Source organism: Pantherophis guttatus, chromosome 18 (assembly GCF_059756535.1).
Source record: "Pantherophis guttatus breed Tessera chromosome 18, ASM5975653v1, whole genome shotgun sequence".
NCBI lineage: Eukaryota > Metazoa > Chordata > Lepidosauria > Squamata > Colubridae > Pantherophis > Pantherophis guttatus.
This window is the reverse complement of record NC_142080.1, coordinates 7,736,474-7,759,911: the sequence shown is the minus strand read 5'-3', so window position 1 is coordinate 7,759,911 and position 23,438 is coordinate 7,736,474. Positions and strand designations below refer to the sequence as shown.

Sequence of the window (23,438 nt, the reverse complement as noted above, 5' to 3'; positions counted from 1 at the left end):
AGACTGACTGACTGACTGACTGGCCACAGATAGATAGATAGATAGATAGATAGATAGATAGATAGATAGATAGATAGATAGATAGGCAGATAGGCAGATAGATAGATGGATAGATGATAGATAGATAGATAGATAGGCAGATAGATAGATGGATAGATGATAGATAGATTGATGATAGATAGGCAGATAGATGGATAGATGATAGATAGATAGATGATAGATAGGCAGATAGATGGATAGATGATAGATAGATGATAGAGAGATAGAGAGATAGATATGGATGGATGGATAGATGATAGGCAGATAGATATATAGATAGGCAGATAGATAGACAAATATGGATATACAGTAGATAGATAGACAGATAGACAGACAGACAGAGACTGACCGACTGACTGACTGGCCACAGATAGATAGATAGATAGATAGATAGATAGATAGATAGATAGATAGATAGATAGATAGATAGATAGATGATAGATAGATAGATAGATAGATAGATAGATAGATAGATAGATAGATAGATAGACAGATAGATAGAAAAGAATGGCAGGAGACACACATATTAAGATACATCATTCTGAGTTGATTTTTCACACGGTTCAGGCCTAATAACCCTGCAATTTGGATGTCCCCCCTTTTCCTCCAGTATTTGGGTTTTAAGAGCAGGGGTGAAAAAATCAGGAATAAAATCAGACCCATTTTTACTTCGGACCCGACAAAGACCGAGGAATAGATTGCGATGGAACGTAAGAATAAAGAAAAAGAGGAAAGAATAACAAGAAGCAGAAAAGATCGGCTACGTGGCTTTGAGAGTAAGAGACATGAAAGAGAGAAGAAAAGGAAGGAAGGAAAGAAAGAAAAGAAGGAAAGAAAGAAAGGAAAGGAAAGGATGGATTTGAGAAAGAACAAGATTTTTTTTTATTTATTTATTTTTTACAAGAAAGGAAAAGAGAAGGAAGAAGATGTTAGTGCCAGTGCTAAATTTCTGGGACTGAAGAGAGAGGAAAAACAGGCACGCAGAGCTGTGATTCCGACACTCAAGACTCTTGTTTCGTCTCCTAATTCGGTGCAGTGTTTCCTTGGTTTCCTCCTCCGGCCTCCCCCCCCCACCCTTGCTCACCACGTCATTCAGAAGCCAGTGACGTAGGGTTCCCCCAAGCCCATAGAAGCGGGGGGAGAGCTGGCTCTGGCAACCCTCTCCCTCCATTGATCTGAACAACTCTTCCCGCCCCATTTTCCTTAATATGCCAGTGCCCACACTTCCAACAGCCTATAAAAGATGGAAAGCAGGCATCTTCGACAGATCCACAGGCAGGCATCCGAGAGAGAGAGAGAGAGAGAGAGAAAGAAAGAAAGAGAGACGGAGGCGGCTGAGCTGCACGGATCTTCTTCCCAGCCGAGATGTACCGGTCTACGAAAGGAGCCTCCAAGGCACGGCGGGATCAAATCAACGCGGAGATCCGGCATCTCAAGGACCTGTTGCCCATTGCCGAAGGTGATAAACTTCGGCTCTCTTATCTCCACATCATGTCGCTGGCTTGCATCTATACGCGGAAATCCATCTTCTTCTCCAGAGGTAGGTTCGGAAGACCCTCGGAGGGAGCTTGGGGGAAAGTGGAGGATCTTAAGAGAGCGGGGTGGGTGGGTGGGTTTACTTCTGAAGTTGGGCGAGGGGCTGCCTTCCTGAAGTGCCTGTCCTTGTGGAAACTCAACAGGTCTCTCTCCATGGTGCTGAAACGGCCAATGGAGGTTGCACTGGGATGCTGTCCGTGGTGCTGAAACAGCTCCCTGAGACTTTACTTGTAGTAACCGCTGTCCACGGTGCTGAAATGAGATACGAATGGAGGGCTTTTTACAATAATAATGATCATCATCATCATCATAATTAAACCCATCCTGTTTCTCAACAGGTGAGACTTTGGAGGGCCTTGAGGGCTTGCTTTCTTCCCTGGATTTAGACGATTTCATGCAGACCCTTCCCGGTTTCCTTTTGGCGTTCACGGGTGAAGGCAAACTCATCTATGTGTCGGAAACCGTAACTGAGCACTTGGGACATTCTATGGTACGTACCATGGGCAGACTGATAAAGAGGGGAAGAGTAATACCTTGACTGTAAAATAAGGGAAATGATAGCCCTCCTTTGAATTATCCTGGGTTTTAACATCAGGCTAACCTTGCGTTGAGTTGTATTACAAGAGCATTTCATTGAAGCTATAGCCTTTCAGTTTCTCCAAGGCTGGGATTAATTATTAAATTAGTCCTATATAGTCTCCATAAGCAGCTTGTCTGTAACATGGCTATAGCCCTTTAAGAGGTTATTTTTCTCAACGGGAGTAAATGTATTTGTGAAAGTCTGTTGACTTTGGAGATTCCATATGTGAAGCTCAGATTTCTGATGACTCCATGACTAAGAGGAGCGAGTTTAATTTCACAACTGTTCTCCTCCCACTTATGCCTGCAGGTGGATTTAGTGGCCCAAGGAGACAGCATCTACGACATTATTGATCCGGTAGATCATTTTGTGATGAAGACTCAGTTGGCGTTGCCTTCTCCATTAAATACCGGTAGGTGTTTCTTTCTTGAGAAGTGAGTGTCGTGCAGGAGAGAAGGGGAAGCAATAGACATGTGGAAAAGGAAAGCTAAATTAGCGTGATGACTATTTGAAAGTTGACAGGTGACGTGTTAGACCAGAACGATGCTTTGCAGAGCTTAATTTAAGAGAGAAGCTATGAAAGCTCAACTTTTATTAAAAAAAACTCACGTTCAGGAGCCGATAAAGAGTATGAAATGTGGTATTCCATTAGTATGGAGAAAAAACCACGGTATTTCTGGAGAACAACAATTAAGGGCAGTGCTTGTCAACTGTAGTTGTTTGAAGATGTGTGGACTTCAATTCCCAGGTCTACAAATCTTGAATTGGCCAAGATTGAAAAATGTGATTCTAGGATGGAGTTTCCATTCAGAGGAAATTCAATCCGTTCTTGTAAACGGTGTTTAAGAAATTCATTTAGAAATACAGTTCATTCAGAAAAAAAATAATATGATTTGCCAAGTTTAGGAGAGCGGAACAGATCCATGTTTTATGCTAGAGTGACCTGTCTGAGCATGCTTCAGTGTGTTATGGACTTTCTGGTCTCTCAATCTCCCTCTTCTTTTTCTTCTGTCTCTCGAACCAAAACAGAACGCCTCTTCCGTTGTCACTTCAACACTTCCAAGACAATCCGGCGTCAAAGCGCAGGAAATAAGCTGGTTCTGATTCGCGGACACTTCCACCAACCTCCTCCGGGTTCTTATTGGTCCACCAATCCCGTCTTCACGGCCTTCTGCACTCCTCTAGATCCTAAGCCCAGAATGGGTCAGAATTCGTTCTTCCTGTCCGCTTTTGAGAGTCGCCACACAAAAGACCTGGCCATCGTAGACATCTCTGAAAGGTGAGAGGCCTTATGGAAAAAAGGTGAAAGGTCAGGACTAACCTAGAACAGGGGTCTCCAAACTTGGCGATTTTAAGACTGGTGGACTCCCAGAATTCCTCAGCCCAGCATTTGCCAACTTTAAGACTGGTGGACTTCAACTCCCAGAATTCCTCAGCCCAGCATTTGCCAACTTTACGACTGGTGAACTTCAACTCCCAGAATTCCCCACAGCCAGCCATGATGGCTGAGGAATTCTGGGAGTTGAAGTCCACCAATCGTAAAATAGTCATATTTAGAGGTCCCTGGACTGAGAAGAACATAAGGAAAGACTGAGAAAGAATTTGGTGGGCTTGTTAAGCCAGGGGCATCTTCTGTCCACCAGGGGCATCGAATAACCAGCGTTGATGCAAGAGGCATGCATAAAAATTCTGAAAAATATTATTTTTCCCAACAATTTCTTCTTCGGTTGAAAAAAAGAATTGGGGTTCTTCTCGGATGGGATTTTTTCAGAGTGGGAAGTATGAGAATTCGAGGAAGACCACAGAAGGTTGAGAACTTCTCTTCTGTCCAGGGCAGGGGTCTGCAACCTTAAACACTCAAAGAGACATTTGGGACCCGTTTTCCATGGGAAAAAAAATACCGGGAGCCAGAAAACTTGGGTGGGCATGGGCAAATCCACATCACTCACTCCCACCCAGTCACATGACTCCCTTAGCCACGCCTACCCAGCCGGTCATTAGGGCAGAGAACCAGTTGTTAAAAACCACCGGGAACCACAAAACCCTTTTCTCTGTTTCTCTCTCTCTCCCCCCTCTCTGTATCTCTCCCTCTCCCCCCTCTCTCTGTATCTCTCGGATTTCCAAGGCCAGGCGAGGAGTGACTGGGAGGGGAGGGCAAGGGGCTGGGGAATTCTGGGAGTTGAAGTTCGCCCGTCTTCCAGCAGCCAAGTTTGAGAAGATTTAAACAGGCTCCAAACTCAAAAGTCGAAAATGTTGGCAGGGGGTGGGGACTGTAAGATCTCGGACCATGGTTGCTGCAAAGCCCTGATCTCTATTTTCTCTTCGTATTCTAGCGTGATCTTCCACCTGGGCTTTGAGAAAAGCGAACTCTTCTGCAAATCGTGGTACGGCTTGATCCACCCTGAAGATCTCAGTCACGCTTCGGCCCAGCATTACCGACTGCGTGAGTTTCTTAACCCTTGTCTTTTTCAACCACCCCTTTGGGACAACCTGTAGCAGACGGGTTGAAACCGATTGGGGATGACCGGGTCTCTCATTTTCCTTTTTCCTATTTGTTATGCCAGTAGGTGACCAAAGCAACACGCAAACTGAAATGGTGATCCGGCTCCAAGCGAAAGATGGCGTAAGCTGGATCTGGATCTACTCACTGCTTCGCTTGGAAACCGCGGAGATCCCCATCGTTTCTCACAACTACGTCATCAGGTATGCCGTTTTGAACTCTTTCTGGGGGGTGGGCGGGCTTGAGATATGGGTTGGTTCTTTGTGACCCTGTGAAGTGGGAGAGAGAGGGACTGGCTCAGAATTCACCCTGCTTGGTTTCATGCCTAAGGGAGGACTAGAACTCACCGTCTCCTGGAGATTGGCCCAAAGTCATCCAGACAGCTTTTTTAATGCCTAAAGTGGGACTAGAACTCCCAGTCTCCTGGTGATTGGCCCAAAGTCACCCCTGGACTTTCATGCCTCAGGCTGGACTAGAACTCACCATCTCCTGGTGATTGGCCCAAAGTCACCCAGCAAGCTTTCATGCCTAAGGCGGGACTAGAACTCACCATCTCCTGGTGATTGGCCCAAAGTCACCCAGCAAGCTTTCATGCCTAAGGCGGGACTAGAACTCCCAGTCTCCTGGTGATTGGCCCAAAGTCACCCAGCGGGCTTTCATGCCTAAAGCAAGGACTAGAACTCACTGCACAAAATTGTCCCTTAGCAATATCGATGGCGGTCGTAAATCGAGGACTACCTGTATTTGATTTCTGCCTGTTCTTGACGACCAGACGTCTCCCCGGAACCTCCTTCTTACTTTCTCTTCTTCCTTTTCTCCGCAGCGATTCCGAAGCCTGGTGCCTGAAGCAACAAATCTCCGCGGAAGGATCCCAAGGCCCGTACGGGCTTGAAAGTACCACTACCTTCTTGGAAAGTCTCCTGTCTCCTGGACAACTGTCCAGCCCCGATCAAGTCTTCACGCCCGTAGCCGGCACTCCCACCGCCACTCTTGTGGCCCCGACCTTCGATTTCAGGACCGCCGGGGTCCCCGAAGGGCCCTCGGCGTTCGGCGAACCTCCGGAAGGCCTTCCCGAAGAGATGATGGAACCTGGGAATATCTCCTCTATAGAGGACGCCCCGCCAGGTTCCTCCCTCAGCCTGCTGGTCAAAGAACCAGGTTTCGGATACCTCGTCCTCCCGCAAGGAGGTTACGGACAGACGTTCGCAAGCGAGAAGCCCGGCGGCAAATCTGCGTCCAAAGATTTGCTCTGCACCCCTCCTTACACCCCTCACCAGAGTTCCGCTTTCCTCTTTGGAGCTCAAGAGCTTTACGGAGCCCACGGCGGAGGCGGTCCCGCGGTGTTGCCTCCGGGGACGGCGGCTTCCGGCGCCAACTCTCCCGCCGGCCTCACCGCCGTGACCGAGCTGTTCTACGCCCAAGAACCCTGCAATGTTCTCTATGAGAAACTTCCCCCGACGCCGGATAGCCCCGGTAACGGGGGCTGCATCGTCATGAGCTTGCCGGAGATCCGAGGTCCCCTCTACGTTGATGTGCCTATGGTACCCGAAGGGATCTTGACTCCGGAAGCCTCACCCATCAAGCAGACTTTCTTCCGGTATTCCGAGAAGGAGAAGAACGAAATCGAACTGCTGGCTCAGCAGATCTGTAGCCTGGCCGAGACGTTCGGCTCCACCGCTTCCCAAGAACTCGCCGAGGACGGCCACGGGGCTCTCCGAGAGGTCCCACCGTGCCCCGGCCCTGAACTGTCTCCCGTGCCCGAACCTTGCCCGGATTTCCAACTGCCCAAAACCTGGAGGAGCATCGACTTCTCTCTCTTGACCTGCCTGGAGGACGACAATGACCTCCTGGAAGAAAACGCCCTTGAGACCTTCCTACAAGACCTGTCTCCCTTTCTGTTCGAGAAAGGCGGGGCAGGGATGAGGTGCCCTCACCACCAGTTCTGCGGTGGCGACGTCAGTAGTCCAATCGGCTTGGACACCGAAGATAGTAGCCCAGGAGCCTTCGCTCCCTCGCCAAGGATGGACTCGGCTCCACAACAGCCATGTTTTTTGGAAGACCTGACCTCCTTCGAAACAGCCTTTGAGACACGTGCCTCAAACTCTCCCTGTGATGGGTTAGATGAGTTGTATCAACTCCAGAGCCAAAGGCCGAAAGGCTTCCAGGAAGGTAAGCCAGGGGGGGTGCCGGGGGGACAGGCAGCGGATTTGGGGACCTGGGGGAGGGTGTCAGGGGGGCAAGAGTAGGGAGGGGGGTCCCAAAGGTGCTTTTTCAAAAGGCAGCTGTAGTTTTCTTTCTTTCTTCTTCCTTTCTCCTTCCCTTCTTTCCTCCTTTCTTTCCTTTCCTTCCTTCCTTTCTCCTTCCCTTCTTTCCTTTTTCTTCCCTCCTTTTCTTTTCTTTCCTTCCTTTTTTCTCTTTCCTTCCTTCCTTTTTCCTTCCTTCCTTTCCTTCTTTTTCTTCCCTTTTCTTTCTTTCTTTCCTTCCTTTTTCTTTCTTTCCTTCCTTCCTTTCCTTCTTTTTCTTCCCTTTTCTTCTTTCTTTCTTTCCTTCCTTTTTTCTTTCTTTCCTTCCTTTTTCCTTCCTTTCTTTACCTTTTTCTTCCCTTTTTTCTTTTTCTTTCGTTCCTTCCTTCCTCTTTCCTTCCTTTCTTTCCTTCTTTTTCTTCCATTTTCTTTTTCTTTCGTTCATTCCTTTTTCCTTCCTTCTCTCTTTCTTTCTTTCCTTCCTTTTTTCTTTCTTTCCTTCCTTCCTTTCTCCTTCCTCACCTTCCTTTTTCTTCCCTCCTTTTTTCTTTCCTTCCTTCCTTTTTTCTTTCTTTTCTTCCTTCCTCTTTCCTTCCTTTATTTCCTTCTTTTTCTTCCATTTTCTTTCTTTCTTTTGTTCCTTCCTTTTTCCTTCCTTCTTTCTTTCCTTCCTTTTTTCTTTCCTTCCTTCCTTTTTTCTCTTTCCTTCCTTTTTCCTTCCTTCATTTCCTTCTTTTTCTTCCATTTTCTTTCTTTCGTTCCTTCCTTTTTCCTTCCCTTCTTTTTCTTTCCTTCTTTCTTTCTTTCCTTCCTTCCTTTTTTCTCTTTCCTTCCTTTCTCCTTCCCTTCCTTTCTTTTTCTTCCCTCCTTTTTTCTTTCCTTTCCTTTTCTTCTTTCCTTTTTCCTTCCCTTCTCTTTTCCTTCCCTTTTCTTTTCTTTTCTTTCTTTCTTTCTCTTTCCTTCCTTCCTTCCTCTTTTTATTTCCTTCCTTCCTTCCTTTCTCTTTCTTTCTTTCTTCATCTTTTCTTTTCTTTGAGAATGTTTTGCTTCTCATCCAAGAGAACTGAAGAAGCTTCTAGGATGAGAAGCGAAACGTTTCCTAAGGGAAAAAAACCCTAGGAAGTCCACTTGCCATTTGGAAAGCACCTTTAGAGCAACCAGGACCTGGACGAGTGAGAATCTCCATAGACAGGAGTAGGGAATTTCAGAGAGTCCCCATTCCCAGCAGGAGGATGGGGAGGCCTTACAGAATTGGGGCCCGAAGTGGCTGCATTCATTGGCAGCATATCCAAACAAAAAGCTTAAATAAAAAAACTCCCCAAATTCCTCCAGCCAGCATGTTTTAAATCTTTGTGGATTTCAACTCCCAGAATTCCAGTCTGCTGGCTGGGAAAGAAATCCTGAGAATTAGCCCATCTCAGATTTAGAAACAAGTTTCTAGTCCTTAAAGTGGGGAGCAGGCACCAGAAAGCATGTGATTTGAGTTTTGAAGCTCTTGGAAAGGGAGTTTGCCATCCGTTGACTGATCTCTCTCTCTCTCCCCCTTTCTGTCTCCTTCTTTTAGATGGAAGCGAAAACGATTCTTCATTTTGAAATAAGTCTGTGACTTACTTTCTCCACGTATGGCATATTGTCATATCTTTAAGAAGCTACATCCACCAAGAATTCCCCCAACCCTCCAGAAGTATCCTGCGGATTTAAAAAACCCTGCACCCAACAGTTTCCGTTGGAGGGTTTTCGGCAGGAAAAAACCTTTTTTTTATTAAAAAAAAAAAAGGAAAGAAAAGAAAAGAAAAGAAAAAAAAAAAGAACAACCACAGATCTTGATTCTGAGATTTCGGTGTGAGACTAGTTACTCAGAGCTAAGGAAAGGACTTGTTGTAAGTGGATTCACACATGTTATCGTATTCACTCGTAGTGAGTAAAACCTCTATGTAATTTACTAAGAAATACCAGAGGCAACGGCTCCTTAAATCACGATTTAACGCCAAGTTGGAGCAAAACCTTTGCACTGTTTGAGGATTTTTTCCTCTTCCGGTCACTTAATCTTTCGCCCCTGCTCCCTTGAGTAAAGAATGTGTAGGTGGTACGAATACCTACGATAGTAAGGGCCAATGGCTGGTGATGCAATAATGGATTTTATTGCCTTGCTGTTCTTGCATAGTATATTTCTGTTTGTACAGAAAGACTGCCGTTCAAAGTTTGGGGTACCTGTTTCCAATTCCAATTCCAATTTTCTTTCTTTTTAAATTCGCTTTGTGATGGTTATTTAAGTATTAGCAGGTTCCTCTAAATCAGAGGTATATAATCTGAGCTCCTAAGGCTTCCTGTGGCTCCTAAAAGCCTTGGCAATTCCTTGTTTTTTAAACACAACAGAGGAAAAAACAACACCACCTTAAGGCACTGGAAACAGTGCGAAGGGACCTGAATTGGTTTCACATGGCGGATTTTGGGAAAAAAAAAAAAAATCATGCAGGATGGGAGACCACCAGGAAATTTTAGGGCCACAGACACAACCTGGGAAGTCAGTCAAACATCCACTTCTGTATTCTTGCCAAGAACATTATATGGATGTGGCCTTCTTCTGTTCACCCAGGCCTTAAATCTGTCCCCAAGGATTCTTTTACGGATCTTTTGGGATCTTTTGGGATAAAATCGATCCGTCGATCATTTTCCCAAATTCCCAAGTTTGTCATTCATGGTAGAATAGAATAACAGAGTTGGAAGGGACCTTTGGAGGTCTTCTAGTCCAACCCCTGCTTAAGGCAGGAAACCCTACACCACTTCAGACAAACGGTTATCCAATCTCTTCTTTAAAAAAAACTTCCAGGGTTAGAGCATTGAACAACTTCTGGTGGCAAGTTGTTCCACTGATGAAGAACACGAGGCTTCTTTCTTAACTATAGCTTCCAACAAAAATTCAGGGTTTTGGGGATTTTTTGGGGTTGTTCGCTTGTTTCAATTGCATATCAAAAAAAAATCTTCCCACCCACCCCCCGTTTTGGTGTGACCAAAACATTTCCTTTGACAGTGGAATCTGCTGTGTACATAACCACCATGTGAGTTACTCAGATTTTATTTACTAATCCTTTGGTCCCTCCGAGCATATCTTACGAAGGCCCGAACGCCCCTCGTTTTTGGTCCACGCCAAGGGGGGGGGGTCACGCCATCACTTTTGGCTGGGGCCTGACCCTTGCCAAAAAAAAAAAAAAATACCCAGCGGTAGATGGCGGAGATGATATTCTGAAAATTGTCTCTTTCTTCGGTGCGTTTTGTTGTTCTGTAAACAGCGCTACACGAGAAACGGGGAAAAACATTTGCGAGAACCGTGGTCCAGGATAAATACTGATGTTTCTATTCTGCTGCGTTCTAGATGTACATGTTTAAAAATTTAATTTTGAATAATATGGCTTGCGACAAGCTTCGGAAACGTTTCCCAGCTTCCTCTCCGGAGCAGAAATTGGAGGCTTTGGGGTCTCAAAACTTTCTGCTTTCATTTCCCACAACTCCGCAAAAGCCCCCACTACCTTACTCTTCCCTTAATTGTCGCGTCCCGATTGTGACATCCTTCTCAGTATTACGCTGCCATCGGTAAAGAGTTTTCTACGAGGGTCGCCTTCTCTGAATGTCGTGTCCAAAAATGGGACTTGTTGTTGTAAACAAGGCTGCGCAGGGGGAAAAAAAAAAACGACAACCCCACAACGCAACTGGACGGAGTTGGCTTGCCTCTTTTGTACGAACCGAAACAGTACAACGCCTGTAAATTGTATTTTTTTATAAAAAGTGGCCTGCTCTTGTGTGTGGTATTATTGAAAACCTTGACGCCTTTTTGCCGAGTCTGGATGTGAGCTTTTTTTGCAATAAAAAAAAACACAACATGGAGAAGCAGCTTTTAAAGTGTGTGCGTGTTTGTTTTAAAATTAACGGTAGCTTTTTAAATCTGCAGGGGGTCCCTGAGGTGGGTTTCAGCAGGTTTGGGAGTTGACGTCCACATGTCTTAAAGTTGAAGGCTGGGGAATTCTGGGAGTTGAGGTCCACAGGTCTTAAAGTTGAAGGCTGGGGAATTCTGGGAGTTGAGGTCCACAGGTCTTAAAGTTGAAGGCTGGGGAATTCTGGGAGTTGAAGTCCACAGGTCTTAAAGTTACAGGCTGGGGAATTCTGGGAGTTGAAGTACACAGGCCTTAAAGTTGCAGGCTGGGGAATTCTGGGAGTTGAAGTCCACAGGCCTTAAAGTAGAAGGGGGAATTCTGGGAGCTGAAGTCCACAGGTCTTAAAGTTGAAGGCTAGGGAATTCTGGGAGTTGAAGTCCACAAGTCTTAAAGTAGAAGGCTGGGGAATTCTGGGAGCTGAAGTCCACAGGCCTTAAAGTTGCAGGCTGGGGAATTTTGGGAGTTGAAGTCCACAGGCCTTAAAGTTGAAGGCTGGGGAATTCTGGGAGTTGAGGTCCACAGGTCTTAAAGTTGAAGTCTGGGGAATTCTGGGAGTTGAGGTCCACAGGCCTTAAAGTAGAAGGCTGGGGAATTCTGGGAGTTGAGGTCCACAGGTCTTAAAGTAGAAGGCTGGGGAATTCTGGGAGTTGAAGTCCACAGGTCTTAAAGTTACAGGCTGGGGAATTCTGGGAGTTGAAGTACACAGGCCTTAAAGTTGCAGGCTGGGGAATTCTGGGAGTTGAAGTCCACAGGCCTTAAAGTAGAAGGCGGGGGAATTCTGGGAGCTGAAGTCCACAGGTCTTAAAGTTGAAGGCTGGGGAATTCTGGGAGTTGAAGTCCACAAGTCTTAAAGTAGAAGGCTGGGGTATTCTGGGAGTTGAAGTCCACAAGTCTTAAAGTAGAAGGCTGGGGAATTCTGGGAGCTGAAGTCCACAGGCCTTAAAGTTGCAGGCTGGGGAATTTTGGGAGTTGAAGTCCACAGGCCTTAAAGTTGAAGGCTGGGGAATTCTGGGAGTTGAGGTCCACAGGTCTTAAAGTTGAAGTCTGGGGAATTCTGGGAGTTGAGGTCCACAGGCCTTAAAGTTGAAGGCTGGGGAATTCTGGGAGTTGAAGTACACAGGTCTTAAAGTTGCAGGCTGGGGAATTCTGGGAGTTGAAGTACACAGGCCTTAAAGTTGCAGGCTGGGGAATTCTGGGAGTTGAAGTACACAGGCCTTAAAGTTACAGGCTGGGGAATTCTGGGAGTTGAAGTCCACAGGCCTTAAAGTAGAAGGCGGGGGAATTCTGGGAGTTGAAGTCCACAGGCCTTAAAGTTGAAGGCTGGGGAATTCTGGGAGTTGAAGTCCACAAGTCTTAAAGTAGAAGGCTGGGGTATTCTGGGAGTTGAAGTCCACAAGTCTTAAAGTAGAAGGCTGGGGAATTCTGGGAGTTGAGGTCCACAGGCCTTAAAGTAGAAGGCTGGGGAATTCTGGGAGTTGAAGTCCACAGGTTTTAAAGTTACAGGCTGGGGAATTCTGGGAGTTGAAGTCCACAGGCCTTAAAGTTGAAGGCTGGGGAATTCTGGGAGTTGAAGTCCACAGGCCTTAAAGTTGAAGGCTGGGGAATTCTGGGAGTTGAAGTCCACAGGCCTTAAAGTTGAAGTCTGGGGAATTCTGGGAGTTGAAGTCCACAAGTCTTAAAGTAGAAGGCTGGGGAATTCTGGGAGCTGAAGTCCACAGGTCTTAAAGTTGCAGGCTGGGGAATTCTGGGAGTTGACGTCCACCGATCTTCTTAAAGTTGCAGGCTGGGGAATTCTGGGAGTTGAAGTCCACAGGCCTTAAAGTTGAAGTCTGGGGAATTCTGGGAGTTGAAGTCCACAAGTCTTAAAGTTGAAGGCTGGGGGATTCTGGGAGTTGAAGTCCACAGGAGGACCCCTACCCTATGCTGTGTGATCAATCCGGACAATTGACAATTTCTTCTTAAAAACCTGCAGTGATAGAGACCCCCCCCACCCCACCATCACAAAGAAACGTGGCTTTGGGGCGCCCTCTGCCGGGGAAAAGAATAATAAAGTTATTTTAAAACTAATTTGGCGGGAACTGGGACATTTGGCGGAAGTATTGCACTTCCCTTTTGTTTCTTGCTACTCAAGAGTTGCACGTGTGTCTTGCTGAGAATCACCCGCCAAGGTAAGGAGTTTGGGGTGCTGCGAATGGCTAATCCCCCCCTTTTTTTAGGGGGGGGCTGAAGCTCCCATGCAAAGTGGGGGGGGGGGCGAGAGGAAATCCCTGCTATCCGTGCATCATCTTTTTGTTAAAAAAAAATAGATTTTATAAAATAAGATTTATTTTTTTTTGAAAAGGGAGGGGTGGACTGCACCTGCTAGGATGCTCGTTTTTTCAATTTGGCATATCCCATTTTAAAGGGCTTCTCCTCGTGGTCTCCCATCCCTCCGTGCCTGCAAGCACCGGACCCGACTTTACGTTGCTGGTCCCGAGACGATCGGAGAGAAAGCAGCGTGTTTCCACACGTGGGTTCGGGCTGTGCCACTCGGGCTCAGCGTGGGGGTGGGGGGGGTGGCAGCAGACCGATGGCTCACTGAAGGCGCTCGTTCACACGTCGATCGTGGCTTAAATGACGCGTGTCAACAAGGCAGCCCAGGCGCTCTCATCCTGCCTGGCACGTCTCCTGGGCAAAACCAGGGTCACGGATCCTTCCTCGCGGATGCACGCAGATAGGCAAATCTTCGAGCGATGGCTGAACCTGGCTGGCCTCTCTCTCCTTCCTTCCTTCCTTCCTTCCTTCCTTCCTTCCTTCCTTCCTCTTTCTTCTTTAATTCCTTTATTCATTCATTCATTCCGTCTCCCTCTTCCTTTCCTCCCTCCCTTCCTTCCTTCCCTCTCTATTTCTCTCCTTCTTTTGCCTGCCTGCCTTTCTCTCTCTTTCATTCCTTCTGTCCTTTCCTTTTTCTCACCTTCCTGTCTTCTTCCCGCACTCTTGTTGATCTGCCTGCCTGCCTCTTTATTTCTCTCTTTGCTCCCCTCGTTTTCTTCCTTCTTTCCTTCCGTGGGTCCCTTCCTCCATTACATCCATACTCCTCCCTCCCTTCCCTATTTCTGCTTCCTTCCGTTTTTCCTTTTACCCTCCCTTCCTTCCTTCTCTCCCATCCCTATTTTTCCCTTTCCTTCCCTCCTTTCTTTCCTTCCCTCCCTCCTTCCCTTCCCTATTTTTCCCTCTTCCCTCCTTTCCTTCCCTCCTTCCTCCCTTCCGTTTTTCCCTTTCTTTCCTTCCCTCCTTTCCTTCCCTCCCTCCTTCCTCCCTTCCCTCCCCTATTTTTCCCTTTCTTTCCTTCCTTCCCTCCTTTCCTTCCCATCCTCCCTTCTCTATTTTTCCCTTTCCTTCCTTCCTTCCCTCCCTCCCTCTCTCTTCCCTCTCCTTCCTCCCTTCCCGATTTTTCCCCTTCTTTCTTTCCTTCCTTTCCACCCTTCCTCCCCTATTTTTCCCCTTCCTCCCTCACTCCCTCTCTCTTCCTTCTCTTCCTCCCTTCCCTATTTTTCCCTTTCCTTCCTTCCTTCCCTCCTTTCCTTTCCACCCTTCTTCCCCTATTTTTCCCCTTCCTCCCTCACTCCCTCTCTCTTCCTTCCCACCCTCCCTTCCCTATTTTTCCCTTTCCTTCCTTCCTTCCTTCCCTCTCCCCCTCCCTCCCTCTCTCTTCCTTCTCTCTTTCCTCCCTTCCTTATTTTTCCCTTTCTTTCTTTCTTTCCTTCCTTCCCTCCTTCCCTTCCCACCCTTCCTCCCCTATTTTTCCCCTTCCTTCTTTTCTTCCCTCCTCCCTCCCTCTATCTTCCTTCTCTCCTTCCTCCCTTCCCTATTTTTCCCCTTCCTTCCTTCCTCCCTCCCTCCCTCCCTTCCTTCTTCCCTTCCTTCTTCCCTTCCTTCCCTCTATCTTCCTTCTCTGATTCCTCCCTTCCCTATTTTCCCCTACTTTCCTTCCTTCCTCCCTCCCTTCCTCTCTCTCCCTCTTCCTTCCCTCCTCCCTCCCTCCTCTATTTCTCTCTTTCTTTCTTTCTTTCCTTCCTTCCCTCCTTCCCTTCCCACCCTTCCCCTCCTATTTTTCCCCTTCCTTCTTTTCTTCCTTCCTCCCTCTCTCTTCTTTCTCTCCTTCCTCCTTTCCCTATTTTTCCCCTCCCTCCCTTCCTTCCTCCCTCCCTCCTCTATTTCTCCCATCCCTTCTTTCCTCCCTGGCCGCTCTGCCGCCGAGCCCGGGGAGCGCGCAGCAGGGCGGGCGGGCTGCCGGGAGGGAGGGAAGGCAAGCGGCCAGCCCCCGGCAGAGGTCGTTGGGAGGACGGCAGCGGTGGCAGCACGCAGACGCTGAGCGGGGCCGGCTCCTCCCCGCCGGTTAGGAGGGTCTCGCAATGAGCCGGGCCCGGCGGCTGCAGAAGCCCCGGCCGGGTCGGAGGCTCCGGGCATCCCTGGAAGAAGCCGCGGCGGGGCCAGGCCGGCCTTTTCCCCGCGGAAGCTCCGCCTCCCCCGACTCCGGTGATCGAACCAGGTAGGAGCCGCATTCGCACGACCCGGGGACCCGCGGCGTGTGTCTGAATCCGGGTTTTCCTGGGAAGGGCAACCAAAGGCTGGTCGGGGTTGGGGGATGGGACGGGGGAGGAGAAGAGGGGCTGGGGGGGGAAGAGGCACTTCTGGGTCGTCTGAAGGGGACATGGGAAGCCCCCCCCTCCCCAAACCTGTTAACTAGGCTCAGGTCAGACCAGACCTGGCTGGGGCGTTTGGAGTGTGGGAACCCCAACCCGGGTCTGAAACACCCCATCCTTGTTAAACCCCCCCCCACCCCCGCGAGTGGGGCATCTCTGCAAATCAGACCCTGGTTCGGGAAAAGGTGGTTTGTGTAAAGGCAGCAAGCAGCCCCTGCAAATCCCCCCACCTTCTGCGAAGCCAACCCCATAAGCCAGCTCCTTCTGTCCCTGTCTGTCTGTCTGTCTGTCTGTCTATCTCTCCATCTGTCATCTCTCTATCTCTATCTATTCATTTATCTATCTATCTATCTATCTATCTATCTATCTATCTATCTATCTATCTATCTATCATCTCTCCATCTGTCATCTCTTTATATCTATCTATCTATCTATCTATCTATCTATCTATCTATCTATCATCTCTCCATCTGTCATCTCTCTATCTCTATCATCTATCTATCTATCTATCTCTCTATCATCTATCTCATCTCTCTATCATCTCTCTATCATCATCTCTCTATCATCTATCTCTCTCTATCATCTCTATCATCTTTCTGTCTCTATCTCTCTATCATCTCTCTATCTCTCTATTCTATCTCTATCATCTCTCCCTCTCATTCATCCATCTGTCTGTCTCTCTGTCTGTCTGTCTACCTACGTAACCTACCTACCTACCTACCTACCTACCTACCTACCTACCTACCTATCTATCTATCATCTATTTTTCTATCATCTATTTTTCTTTCTATTTTCTATCATCTATTTTTCTTTCTATCTATCATCTATTATCTATCTATCTGTCTATCTAGATATCTATTCATCATCTACCTATTTTTTCTTTCTATCATCTATTTTTTATCTATCTATCATCTATTTTTCTTTCTATCTATTTTCTATCATCTGTTTTTCTTTCTATCTATCATCTATTATCTATCTATCTGTCTATCTAGATATCTATTCATCATCTACCTATTTTTTCTTTCTATCATCTATTTTTTATCTATCTATCATCTATTTTTCTTTCTATCTATTTTCTATCATCTATTTTTCTTTCTATCTATCATCTATTATCTATCTATCTGTCTATCTAGATATCTATTCATCATCTACCTATTTTTTCTTTCTATCATCTATTTTTTATCTATCATCTATTTTTCTTTCTATCTATTTTCTATCATCTATTTTTCTTTCTATCTATCATCTATTATCTATCTAACTATCTATCTATCCACCCTTCCCATCCATCTATCATCTTTCTCCCCCTCTCTGATTTTAGAAAAATAAAGTAAAAAGTAGTGGAAAACGAAGAAGAGGGGGAGGGAAGCGGGGAAAAAAGGCACAAACCTCCGACTCTCTTTAGCACAAGAGAACAACATCCCAACCACAACTTCTTTGCTTTTACGCAACAGCATGTACAAGCCATTTCTATACCAAGAAGCCCGTCTCGTTAACAAAACCAAAAATCCAAAATTCATTGTTGTGTTTTTTCATTGCAAGCCCAAAATCCGGAAGCAATTTTCAGAATAGAAACAAAGTCAGACAGACGCAATTAGGTGTAGAAAATTCTCAATCCACTGGCTCCACTCGAGAAATGCTCCAGGACGATGCAAATAACCTACTTTTGGAATATAAATCTGATTATCAGCTTTTTTTTTTTGATGATGATGATGATGGTGTGAATATAAATAAGAGTGCCAGGTAAACCTACACGCCGGTTCTGACTTTTATTATTATTATTATTATTATTATTATTATTATTATTATTATTATTATTATTATTATTAATTAATTAAATTTGTATACCGCCCTACTCCCGAAGGACTCAGGGCGGTGAACAGCCAAATAAAATACATATAATACAAATGTTAAAAAACCATTAAAATACAATTAAATAATTGGCCCAGAGAACGAAATTTAAAACACCCCAAATTCATAAGACAAATTTAAAATTTAGAAATTTTTTAAAAAAAATTTAAAAAATTTAAAAGAGAGGTTAGGCCAGGCCGGTTTAACCTGGCCAGGTAGGAGCCGTGCTTAGTCACCTGGCCATCTTCACGGAAGTTTGATTCTTCAAGGTCAGGATGACAGGTGGTTTCTGGATGTCGTAACCCTGAATCGAGCCTAACTGGTGCGAAGTGGCTGGTTTTAAAAGACTCACTAGATCACGGGGTCGGCAACCTGCGGCTCTGGAGCCGCATGTGGCTCTTTCATCCCTCTTCTGCGACTCCTTGTCACCGGTCGGCTCCGCAATTGATAAGACTTTCGGTTAGGACAGGGAGAGGAAAAAGGACGCTATGCTAGGAGGAGACTCTATGGTGGGGAAATCAGACTTCCGGTCAGCTCTAGAATTGAATGGGGGGGGGCTTCTGGTTAGGACCTTTGTGACTCTGAGTGTTTAAGGTTGCCGACACCTGCACTAGATCAAACAACCATCCACAAAAATGTTTCCCAGCACCGACAAGCCTTTGACCCAGCCTAGTTTTCTCAATTTTGCTCCGAATTGCACAAACATCTCTCTCTCTTTTTTAAAAAAATAAATGTTATTTGTACATTTTTCTTTTAATTTACGTAAGTGCTTAACTATACAGTGCATTATCTGGGTCAATTTACTTATACATAATATCAGTAATGGTAACAACGTTTACTCATCGAAAGTAGCATTCTTCCAACTTCTTATTTCTACCTTCGTTACGGAACCGTTGGTAGTACAGTGGTTTAATGCGCCTTGTTATTAACACAGCTGCCTGCAATTTCTGCAGGTTCAAATCTCGCCAGGCTCAAGGTTGACTCAGCCTTCCATCCTTTCTAAGGTAGGTAAAATGAGGACCCAGTTTGTGGGGGCAATAAGCTGACTTTGTATAAATATACAAAAGTATGAAGGCTATTGCTTAACGCATTGTAAGCCGCCCTGAGTCTCCGGAGAAGGGCGGCATATAAATCAAATTTTTTTTTTTAAAAAAAAGAACTAATCCATGTTAAAAAAAAATAATATTCCGTGTCTTTTTTGTCTTTTATCTTTTAATGTTAGCCCATCCATTTCCTCACAATCTAATTATGTTTTTCATAATGTAGGAATTTCCTCCTTTTTTCCAATGTTTTTTTTTTTTTTAATTTGATTTATATGCCGCCCTTCTCCGGAGACTCAGGGCGGCTTACAATGCGCTAAGCAATAGCCTTCATCCTTTTGTATATATTTATACAAAGTCAGCTTATTGCCCCCACAGTCTGGGTCCTCATTTTATCTACCTTTGAAAGGATGGAAGGCTGAGTCAACCTTGAGCCTGGTAAGATTTGAACTTGCAGTAATTTATTTATTTATTTATTATATTTCTATACCGCCTTTCTCCCGTAGGACTCAAGGCGGTGTACAGTCAAGAAAAATATAGATACACAAACATCATAAAATTGCTAATTAAAATTATTATTATAACATAGTTTGGCCCAATTAAATAGAACCTAAAATTAGATAACATTTTAAAAATGCAGTAATTGCAGGTAAGCTGGTGTTAATAACGGTGCTTTTAGTCTGCTGCGCCACCAGGGCTCTTGATATTGTGTCTCACTGTTGTGCAAATACAATTCTTGCTGCTGTCAGTACCTGTAATATTAAATATACAACCCCTTGATCATATTTTTCTGGTAGTATACCTAACAAAAAGCAGCTGCCAAAAAAAAAAAAAGCCAACACAGTTTTAGGCTGCATAAACAGAGGGATAGAATCAAGATCGTGTGAAGTGTTAATACCACTTTATAATAAGGCCACACTTGGAATATTGCATCCAGTTTTGCTCGCCACGATGTAAAAAAGATGTGGAGACGGAAAAGAGTGAAGAGAAGAACAAGAAAGAGGATTAGAGGACGGGAGAATAAAACATATAAAGAACGGTTGCAGGAACTGGGTATGTCTAGTTTAATGAAAAGAAGGACTAGGGGAGACGTGGTAGCATCTTCCAATATCTCAGGGGCTGCCCCAAAGAAGAGGGAGTCAAGCTATTCTCCAAAGCCCCTGAGAGCAGGACAAGAAACAACGGATGGAAACTAATCAAGGAGAGAAGCAACCTAGAACTAAGGAGAAATTTCAGGACAATTAGAACAATTAATCAGTGGAACAACTTGCCACCAGAAGTCGTGAATGCTCCATCACTGGAAGTTTTTAAGAAGATGTTGGACAACCATTTGTCTGAAGTGGTGTAGGGTTTCCTGCCTAAGCAGGGGGTTGGACTAGAAGACCTCCAAAGGTCCCTTCCAACTCTGTTATTCTATTCTAAAAATATTTCGGGCTTTAAATCTATCTGTCTAGCTTTAACATTTCCTCTAACCATGTATGTATTTTCGTCCAGTATTTTTTTCCCCCCCTTTGGACATGTCCACCACATATGATAGTATGAGCCCGGTATCTGATTACAGTACATTCCCAACATTTGGCAGACGTGTTCTTAAAGATCTTTGCTGGCCTTGCCGGTGGCAAATGCCACCTCTAAAACAAACATCTCTTTTCTTGCCGCTATGAATGAGACAGAAGAATAAGTCCTCGACTTACGACCATGATTAATGAACCCATCTTTTTCCGTTGCTAAGTGAGGCATTTATTAAATCATCTGTGCCTGATTTTACGAACTTTTTATTTTTTATTTTTGGGGGGTCACGGGGTTAAAGCCTATCTCTGCAGTTGTTAAGCGAATCACACAGTTGTTAAGCGAATCCAGCTTTCTCTGTGGACTTGGCTTGTCAGAAGCTGGCTGGGAAGGTGGCAAATGACGATGGGATGACGGCCATGATGCTGCAGCTGTCATAAATACGTGCCAGTTGCCGAATATTAATCTCACGGCCATGGGGATGCTGTTACAGTCGTAACTGTGAGGAGTGGTCGTAGTCATTTTTTTCAGTGCCATTGTAATTTCAAACGGTCACTAAGCACACTGTTGTATGTTGAGGACTACCTGTCATACATACATACATACATACATACATACATACATACATACATATCTGACAATACAGATAGCTTTTGTAAAATGGGCAAAACTCACTTAACAAATGTCTCGCTACAATATATACAACATTTATATATATACTCTTAACAGCTATTTCGTGATGATCTTCTATTATTTTATAATAATAAAAAATAAAACATTTAAAAAATGAAAAACAAACGTCTTGCTTAGTGACATAAATTTTGTGGTAGTAAGTCGAGGACTACCAGTACTTTGCACCCCCACGGCCCCAATTTTTGGTAATCTATATCCCCTGATATTGTCACACCGATTATTCACGCTTTCTTCTTTTCAACCAAAGTTAAATCTGGTGTGTTGTGGGCCAAGGGTTTATTACTTTATATTTGGAAATCTCAAAATATTTTAAACCACCTCATTTTGGGCTAATTTGGTGCAATAATATTTTTTCATTGCTGGCGCAATCCTATTTTTGGGGAAGTAAGTAGGTTTTTCCATCGGGGTGGCAAAAGTTAAAAGAAGAATTGAGAGCTGGTTTTTTTTAGTGGTTAAGCCATCAGGCTAGAGAGCGGGAGATTGTGAGTTCTAGTCCTTACCTTAGCCACAAAAGGCAGCTGGGTGACTTTGGACCAATCACCAGGAGACGGGGAGTTCTAGTCCGGCCTTAGGCATGGAAACGAGCTGGGTGACTGGGCCAATCATCAGGAGAATGGGAATTTCTAGTCCCGCCTTAGGCAGCAAAGTTGGCTGGGTGACTTTGGGCCAATCACCAGGAGCCGGGAAGTTCTAGTCCCACCTTAGCCACGAAAACTGGCTGGATGACTTTGGGCCAGTCATTCTCTCTCCGCCCAACTCATCTCCCAGGGTTGTTATTGTAGGGAAAAATAGAAGGAGGAAGGTGTGTAGGATCTATTTAGCTATCATCTCTTTTTCTTTCTTTCTTTCTTTCTTTCTTTCTTTCTTTCTTTCTTTCTTTCTTTCTTTCTTTCTATCTATCTATCTATCTATCTATCTATCTATCATCTCATCTATATCTTATCATCTCATATCTATCATCTCTTATATCTATCTATGTATCATCTATCATCTCATATCTATATTATCTCGTATCTATCATCTCTTATATCTATCTATCTATCTATCTATCTATCTATCTATCTATCTATCTATCCCTTGCCTTGAGTTATTTAAATCTGAGAAATTAAAATCTCGTCTGTCTATCATCTATCTCAACTCTTATTATCTATCTATCTTCTATCTATCTATCTCATCTCTTATTATCTATCATCATCTCATATCTATCATCTCATATCTACCTACCTACCTACCTATCTATCCCTTGCCTCGAGTTATTTAAATCTGAGAAATTAAAATCTCGTCTGTCTGTCTATCATCTCTCAACTCTTATTATCTATCTATCTATCATCTCTTATATTTATCTATCTTCTATCTATCTCATCTCTTATTATCTATCTATCATCATCTCATGTCCATCATCTCATATCTACCTACCTACCTACCTATCCCTTGCCTCGAGTTATTTAAATCTGAGAAATTAAAATCTCGTCTGTCTGTCTGTCTATCATCTATCTCAACTCTTATTACCTATCTACCTATCTACCTATCTACCTATCTATCTATCATCTCTTATTATCTATCTATCTATCATCTATCATCTCATATCTACCTACCTACCTACCTATCTATCTATCTATCCCTTGCCTCGAGTTATTTAAATCTGAGAAATTAAAATCTCGTCTGTCTATCATCTATCTCAACTCTTATTATCTATCATCTCTTACATCTATCTATCTATCATCTCATATCTATCTATCATCTCATATCTACCTACCTACCTACCTATCAATCTATCCCTTGCCTCGAGTTATCCGTAAAAACAATAAAGGTGGGATATTACAAATAATTTTTTTTAAAATCCTTTTTTCAAGAAAAAAAAATTGGACAGCAATTTGTCTGGGATGACATAAGATCTCCTGCTTTGAGCAGAGGGTTGGACTAGAAGACCTCCAAAGTCCCTTCTACCCTTGTGATTCTACGAATGGCAAAGGCACCAGCTGTCAGCTTCAGCTGATGGGAGACGTTCGGCTGAATTCCTCTTTCAATAATTTTCTGTTACCTTCCAGATCCAGCTGCGGTTTGATAGAAGAGGAACTGCAGTAGTTTCCCGCTCACGGTTCAAGGAACTGGTTAATCATGAGCCCGCAGGAAAAACCCAAAGACGCGTGAGTTGCAATTTGTGCGTTTCCTTTAACGTAAGATGCGCTTAATGGCCGGTCCAGGACATGATGTGCTTGGAAAAATCTTAGGATGCAAAAATCGATCCTACAGGCTCTTGTTTGGGGTTGATTTCCTAGAAACCCGAAATCAACATCATCAGCCGTTCGATGGAAAGGAATTTTAGCAGCCCCGAGACAATCCTTTGTGTGCTTAGAGGGTGTGCCTCTGAGCATATGTAGAGTGTTTTTTGCTAGCGGGATAAGGATGGCAAAACTCTGAAATCGTCAGATTTTGCTGGCGAAGAAAGATTTCTTTTTCTGTTTCTGCCCTCCCACCGAATGTTCGGACTTCTGCAAACTGCATTTTCAGGTCTATAAATAAATAAAGGCTACATATTTTTCCCTCTCCCGCCGAATGAATCAGGAGGAAAAACCTCAGCTTTTTCGAGGACATTTAAAAACATTTTTTTTTTTTGAATAAATACACAGCATTTGACCTCAGCCCAGCCCATGAGTCATATTTGACTAATGATTTTACATTTCCTCTAGGCGGGATCATTTGAACAATTTCCTTTTTATGATATTTTATTTTTTTTAAAAAAAAACAAACATGCGTTCTGGCTTTTGGGTTAACCGACCACATTTTTGTGAGGTTTTCTTTGCTGCTGTTTGTGCATCCCCTGGAGAATTTCCTT

The 23,438-nt window shown here is 44.5% G+C and overlaps 2 protein-coding genes across 4 annotated transcripts in view; both read left to right on the top strand.

Moving 5' to 3' along the window:
* The first annotated feature begins 577 nt into the window (after nt 1–577).
* NPAS4 (neuronal PAS domain protein 4) lies at nt 578–8,707 on the top strand. 2 transcript variants are annotated; one of them, XM_034424398.3, is made up of 8 exons: nt 578–1,579; nt 1,914–2,065; nt 2,465–2,567; nt 3,185–3,434; nt 4,489–4,598; nt 4,720–4,858; nt 5,479–6,824; nt 8,463–8,707. In XM_034424398.3, the coding sequence occupies exons 1-8, from the start codon at nt 1,405–1,407 to the stop codon at nt 8,489–8,491; spliced, it is 2,304 nt and encodes a 767-aa protein (XP_034280289.2). In that variant the 5' UTR covers nt 578–1,404; the 3' UTR covers nt 8,492–8,707. The 2 variants fall into 2 exon arrangements, with proteins under 2 accessions (XP_034280289.2, XP_034280290.2); XM_034424399.3 differs by having other exon boundaries at nt 1,255–1,579; nt 4,723–4,858.
* A 4,185-nt stretch (nt 8,708–12,892) lies between these two features.
* Nucleotides 12,893–23,438, top strand: part of SLC29A2 (solute carrier family 29 member 2) — a 31,306-nt gene continuing 20,760 nt past the window's right edge. The window contains exons 1-2 of one of the 2 annotated variants that reach the window (XM_087881137.1): nt 12,893–12,995; nt 22,651–22,749. In XM_087881137.1, coding sequence (XP_087737263.1) covers nt 22,721–22,749 — 29 coding nt within the window. In that variant the 5' untranslated portion in view covers nt 12,893–12,995; nt 22,651–22,720. Of the gene's footprint in view, nt 12,996–15,135; nt 15,359–22,650; nt 22,750–23,438 lie in introns of those variants that run through there. The other variant, XM_060694363.2, reaches the window with a different exon arrangement.

Excerpts from the sequence above, each read along its gene's own strand:
- NPAS4 (XM_034424398.3), top strand. The coding sequence starts at position 1,405 with ATGTACCGGTCTACGAAAGGAGCCTCCAAGGCACGGCGGGATCAAATC. Across the intron at positions 2,568-3,184 it reads GCCTTCTCCATTAAATACCG|AACGCCTCTTCCGTTGTCAC; the intron begins GTAGGTGTTTCT and ends GAACCAAAACAG. Across the intron at positions 3,435-4,488 it reads ATCGTAGACATCTCTGAAAG|CGTGATCTTCCACCTGGGCT; the intron begins GTGAGAGGCCTT and ends TTCGTATTCTAG.